General features: G+C 39.1%; 1 protein-coding gene across 1 annotated transcript; it reads right to left on the bottom strand.

The window, feature by feature from the left end:
- Positions 1-1,073: 1,073 nt before the first annotated feature.
- On the bottom strand, positions 1,074-5,074 carry LOC114143772 (CUB and zona pellucida-like domain-containing protein 1). Its single transcript, XM_028016082.1, has 9 exons — positions 4,878-5,074; positions 4,660-4,804; positions 4,370-4,513; positions 4,188-4,246; positions 3,396-3,583; positions 2,756-3,150; positions 2,570-2,666; positions 1,891-2,071; positions 1,074-1,668 (listed from the first exon to the last, which is right to left on the bottom strand). Coding segments are annotated over exons 3-9 (1,059 nt in total). The 5' UTR covers positions 4,372-4,513; positions 4,660-4,804; positions 4,878-5,074; the 3' UTR covers positions 1,074-1,531.
- Between the last annotated feature and the right edge of the window lie 1,495 nt (positions 5,075-6,569).

The following is a 6,569-nucleotide window of genomic DNA, read 5'->3' on the forward strand; positions in this document are numbered from 1 at the left end:
TACTGTAAATTGATCCCAAAATACAGAACTTATTCAAATATTAGACATTATGAATCATTGTTTTGTTTCTTAAAAGTAAAGACACCTTTTTGCAAAATAAAGTAATTTACCTTCAAGCAAAGAGTATTTTTTAAATGAGAAATTAAGTTTTGAAAGTAGCAGATTTAAAGTTTCAAAGGTTGGCACCAGTTGGTATTTAGTTCTGGTTATAAGACTAAAAGAAAATGTGCAGTACGCATTAAAACAACATTTTTGACAGGTGCACAAATATGGGCAAAGTGACATTAATATTTAGTAGATCCTCCTTTTGCAACAATAAGAGCCTTTAGTCGCTTCCTGACTATTGACATTGTAGATTCACACTGAAGGCATCAAAACTATGAATAACATGTGGAAATATGCACTAAACAAAAAAGTGTAAAACAACTGAAAATAGCCCTTATATTCTAGTTTCCTCAAAGTAGCAACCTTTTGCTGTGATTACTGCTTTGCACACACTCTGCATTTTCTTGATGAGCTTCAAGAGGTCGTCACCTGAAATGGTTTTCACTTCATAGGTCAACCTGCCCTGTCAGGTTAATAAGTGGGATTTATTGCCTTATAAATAGTCATGAAAATAAAGAAAACCCATTGAATTAGAAGGTGTGTCCAAACTTTTGGTCTGTACTGTATATAATGATATATATATAGTTATAGTTATAGCTATATAATTATATATAGTTATAATATATCATAATTATAACTATAACTATAGTTATAATATAATTGTTTTATAATTGTATAATATTTTGTTTTTTGATTGATTCATCTCCAAGCATAATATTATTTTTCTAACAAAAACATGGTTGGGACCAAATGGCCCAAATCAAAAGGTTTAGTAACCTATACGTTACAGAGTAACAGGAGACATTCGACATGGTTGGCTGTCTTGTCCACATGTAGAGCGGTTTGGCTCTCCAAATCTCTGTAAACATTGGTTCTGTCCTTTGCCAATCTATACTAAATAAATCTAAATGTTATAGAGAAAGCACACAACATAACATAATCATCTGTAAATGATATTTTGAACACAGTAAAGTTATCAGTCGCTTATAAACTTTTTATTGCGCTCATTTCACAGCAGGACACGTATTTTCACGTGGGAAAAGAAAAGTTAATAAATTACAAGTAGACACAGCCATCACAGATACAATTCCCAGCCTGATGACCTTTTGTCTTCCCCCCTCTCATTAATCACTTTCCTGTCTGATCACCCTAAAATAAAGGGCACTAGAGCCAACAAAACTTTAAAAAATACAAGTAAAAATTAGGGATATTGCTGATATACAGCTCAGCTTTGTCATGTTCAAAATTATGTAAATTAATTTTCAAAACAATCAGAAATATATTCAAAAACATCCACATTATTTCATCCCACACATAAGGTTTAGTGTTTTATTTTCAGATAGTGTTATCTTTTTTACCGTATGGAGTAATTATCATTCAAACCACCAGTAGAAAAAAAGAAACTAAGGAAGCAGCAGATCTGAGCTCAGTCTGTCTCAGAGGTTGCCAGCGGTTGGTATTTAGCTTTGGCTCTTCTAGATCGGTAGACAACCACTCCACACGCCAGCAGGCAGCCGACGATGAAGACCATGTTCAGGCCCAGGCTCAGGTTTGGTCCAGTCGCTGACATAGTGAAAAAAACATGTTATGTTCAGTAACTCAGGCATTTGTGTAATTAGCACAGTGTGTTGTTACAGGGATATGCTAGAAATACAAACATCAAAAGTAGTGAAAGTAAAAATTATGTTGTGAAAAATATAACGTAGTGAGACAGTGAGAGAAATCTCAGTGGGAGACACTACGTTAATGGTACAGAAACATCAGCTGGTGAACTTTCAGTCTCACCTTTGGCATCTTTAGTCCTAGCAAGGTACAAAGGACCCTGGGAAATGGAGTGGCTGCTCGTCTCAGACGTAGCTTCCCTCTTCTTGCGATTGTTCCTTGAGTTTGATGTAATGCATCCCTGAGAGCATCGAGTTCCAGGAGCGCCGATCTCACACAAGAGGACCGAACAGGTGATGTAAACCTGCAGAAACATGGAGGAAAAACAGATTCATCTTTTTATGTCAATGCATTTAAAAACGTACATTTGCAGAAAGTTGGCTGCAATATTAAGCTTGAATTGAAACAATCTTAGATTGTTGAAGTTGGGAAACAGCCACATTTGAAACCCTGCAAGGATAAGCCTGTTAGATAATAGATGGATGAAACAATTTTGAGTTGCATACAGGCCACTAAGTGTTTGTGGGTGTATTGATATAAGATGTGTTGGTAGTCGAAATGCTGTTTTTAATTTATTTGTTTCTTGTGTTGATTTCTCACATTTGGCAGCTGTTGCTTTCAGCTCCCTGAAAATGCCCCATTGCTGAAGATCTGTAAAAATCCTGACTATAAGTTCATTTTCCAGATAAATAAAAGTATTATAGGTTGGGTTTTCCTTGATATTCTTTATACTAAAGGTAGGTTTTGAGAAGATTTAATAATACTAACATTGGGTCATGAAACATAAAAAAAGTAACTTCACCTCCTCGTGAGCTCCGATGAACTCAAAAGCCTCCATGCCAAACCTGAACTGAGACTTTGAGCTTTGGTAGATTTGCACTGTTCTGTCCTTCACACATCTGAAAACAATGGTTAGAATGTTTTAGACAAACAGAAAAACTGTTTGTAGTAACAATTTAAAAAATCACTTTTTTTTTTTTCTCGGTACCCGTTTTCGATGATGGTGTAGCTGATGCGGGAGTTGGGGTTGTCATAGGGAGTCGCCTTGCAGGACTCCACAAACAGCTCAGTGTTTGGGATGGACGAGGTGGCCTCGATCTGCATGTAGATCATCTGCTTCAGGTAAACCTCCACCGGGTAGCTGCTGGCGTCTACTTGTTTGCTGAAGCGCTGGCTCTCAAAGAATTCAAACTGGAAGGTGAAAGCACCAAAGCCTTTCTCTCTGAAGGCGTACGGGTTTTTGTGTCTGAATCCCAGAGTTATGTTGGTTCGCTTTGGGTAGGAGCAGGAAAAGGCAATTTCGACATTGTGCTGCCTGGAAATGATTTTATTTGGGTCAGCTGAAGTGATTTCATTCTGAAAGTATATCCTATCTTCATCCTCCTGGAAAGAAAGAATTAAACACTCATTGAAAAAAACAGTTTGTTACAGTTACAAAAACTTCCTGTCTTGATAAATGTGTTTGCCTGAACCTAAAGAAAACTGATCAGACAGAAGATTTGATATGTACAATAATACTCAAAAACACGTTTATTCTTTGGTTTAGTTAAATTTTTTTGTGTAATTTAATTCTTTCATTCATTGTTTAAATCTGCCACAGTGTTTGGTTCATTTTTGTTTCTCTGTACCTGAACATGTGTCCCACATGCGCCCAGCTCCATGATAACCACCACATGGGTTTCGTTGGAGAGTCTTTTGAGGTCACAAGAAGAATCAGTGAAGCTATTCAGATGCAGGTTGTCCTCGTTACGTTTGATGGTGTAGGTCTTTGCCATTTCTATAGTCATAGTTGTTTCATTGCAGGTCACAACAGCCTCTACAATGTTCACAGGGTAAGTTTCACATTATTTTCACATCATTATGGGTAGTGGCAAATGTGTTAAAAAGGTGTACCATTTAAAGTTTATGATTATCAGGAGCATCTAGCTTTAAAGATAAAGCATCAAAATCAAGAATTACTAGCATCTATATGGCCAGGAATGAATTCTTGACTACAAAACATTCTTATTCCCTGTCAGCTGTGATGGCATCACATTTAAAAAGTAGTACGCGTTTTTTTGAAGAAGCTGTTTCATGTGTAATAAAAGTCTGCAAATATCCATTAACTGTAGATTAATCCATCAATGTCTTGCTTTTACAGTAAGATCAAGTAAAAACAAGAATAAGCTCTAAATCTTAAACTTAAAAAAAATTCAGCTGAAAATCATAAAACATAACTCAGTGTAGAGGAACCATACCTGCTAACCACGCTGTCATCCCACAGCTTAAGCTGGGTTAAGCTAATATGTGCTAACCTGAAAGTTAATCCAATTTCTACATGGTGGTACCATTTGACTTCAAAGTTTCATGTTAAAATGTTAAGTAACGGATTAATGAGGGATTAAGATTATTATCATGGATAAACTGCTTTATTGACTCACCATGGTGACCAACATCAACAGTCACACACCGCAGCTCTGAGTGATAGATGTTGTAATACCTGAGTTGCAGCAAACAAGAGAAAATACTTTAAACCATGGAAGAAACTATGTTTATTAATTTATAATTTTTTTGGCTATGCTAGTCACACCTAGCTCATCTAGGGCATGTTTTTAATACTCACATATCTCTTGCTTCAGACACAAAGCAAATAGGGAAATGACCATTCAGTTCATCTTCAGTTGGTGTCCATTTTATAATGTATGTATCTGTGGAAGAGCTCTCCTTAGAAATGCCTGCTGGGCCTGTCACAATTAGGTCATTAATCCTATAGAGTAAGAAATGGTTTTAATGGCAGAATGGAAAGGCACACACATTACTATAAACGGGTCTAAACAAGAATATGTATATGGATATGATAAGGAATCTCAAGAACATATAATACATATAATAAGCAAGAAGAAAATTGCTCACGTTGCATACTGGGCCTTTGAACTGACTTTAATTTCAAGGGTGTGGTTGACATATGCAGGAAGATTTACTCCATTAATCGGAGTTGGTGCCACGAAAATGGGAAAATAATCACCATCGAGGCATGAAGGAGCATGGTGAGAGTCCACTGGAAATCAGATTAGAAATGAATGAGAAATAAGACACTTATTTGAGTAAGTTTTACAAAAAGTATTACATACCAAGAACAATAAACCGTAGCGGGAGAATGCTTAAAGGTTCAATTGATGATCGGTAAGACTGGGCAGTTGTAGCTGTGGTGGTGGTTGGATAAGCTGTGGTGGTGGTTGGAGCAGCTGTGGTGGTGGTTGGAGCAGCTGTGGTGGTGGTTGGAGCAGCTGTGGTGGTGGTTGGAGCAGCTGTGGTGGTGGTTGGATAAGCTGTGGTGGTGGTTGGATAAGCTGTGGTGGTGGTTGGAGCAGCTGTGGTGGTGGTTGGATAAGCTGTGGTGGTGGTTGGAGCAGCTGTGGTGGTGGTTGGATAAGCTGTGGTGGTGGTTGGAGCGGCTGTGGTGGTGGTTGGAGCGGCTGTGGTGGTGGTTGGAGCGGCTGTGGTGGTGGTTGGAGCGGCTGTGGTGGTGGTTGGAGCGGCTGTGGTGGTGGTTGGAGCGGCTGTGGTGGTGGTTGGATAAGCTGTGGTGGTGGTTGGAGCGGCTGTGGTGGTGGTTGGAGCGGCTGTGGTGGTGGTTGGAGCGGCTGTGGTGGTGGTTGGAGCGGCTGTGGTGGTGGTTGGAGCGGCTGTGGTGGTGGTTGGATAAGCTGTGGTGGTGGTTGGAGCGGCTGTGGTGGTGGTTGGAGCGGCTGTGGTGGTGGTTGGAGCGGCTGTGGTGGTGGTTGGAGCGGCTGTGGTGGTGGTTGGAGCGGCTGTGGTGGTGGTTGGATAAGCTGTGGTGGTGGTTGGATAAGCTGTGGTGGTGGTTGGAGCAGCTGCCGTGATCTGGCGTTTACGTCGTGCCATTGTTTGGGGCCACTTTCTTGTGTAGGACCCATCTGAGTAAGTCAGTGTGATGCCTTGGTTGGGGAAGTCCTCCACCACAAGCTCTACTGGGTGATATCCAGTTTGACCTCCAGGAGTATATGTCAGGGTGCAGGAATCCTGACAAGAAAGACAATTTTCTTAAGTGTTGATTGTCCATTTATCCACTCAAGGATGTAAAACATTTGTAATGTGGCCTCACGAGCTGCATATGGCTTTTCTCTCTGTCCAGTGAGGCTCACAATGACTTGACTCATTAGCATTGATTTTCATTTTAACTGCAGTTTGTGGAGTTTTTTTTTGAAAAACAACTTCTGCCACTGTTTGACTTCTTTCCAGCAGAGACATTTTACACGTCTGCAGTTCATCAATTTCTGTTGCCGATACTTTAACTGAACCACTGGCAGAGTTCAGCCACTAAGTTATATCACCTCTACTAGGCCTGTCACGATAACAAATTTTGCTGAGCAATTGTCTCAAAAATTATTGCGATAAATGATAATATTGTTTGAAGACCTTTTTACACTGATTTAATGGAAATGACGTAATAATGCATGCGATTTCCTGCCAAAAGATAGACACACTTTATTTTCAAAAGAACATTTAACACTGGAGCTGATAAAACAACCAAAAACAAAAAATTAAATGGATTCTCAGGCTCCATTAACAAAAAACGCACTTGAATAAAAACTAAACAACATAAAGCCAAAGTGGAAATAAATACTGCATTCAACCAAAAGAGTGCAGATTATGAAGTCTGTATATTATGTTGCCCTTCAGTAATAATTAGATTTAAATAGAGAAAATGGGCACATCGACTACCTGATGCAATAGTTCACACTACACGATTTTTTGCTCCTATTTTTCCCCTTACAACAATCTTAAAACGTTGGTCTTTC

The sequence above is a fragment of the Xiphophorus couchianus genome, chromosome 4 (assembly GCF_001444195.1).
Source record: "Xiphophorus couchianus chromosome 4, X_couchianus-1.0, whole genome shotgun sequence".
Lineage (NCBI taxonomy): Eukaryota > Metazoa > Chordata > Actinopteri > Cyprinodontiformes > Poeciliidae > Xiphophorus > Xiphophorus couchianus.

Coding starts and splice junctions, on each gene's coding strand:
- LOC114143772 (XM_028016082.1), bottom strand. Junction 2,072..2,569: donor TCATCGGAGCTCACGAGGAG/GTGAAGTTACTT, acceptor ATGTTTCTGCAG/GTTTACATCACCTGTTCGGT. Junction 1,669..1,890: donor TAGGACTAAAGATGCCAAAG/GTGAGACTGAAA, acceptor TCACTATGTCAG/CGACTGGACCAAACCTGAGC.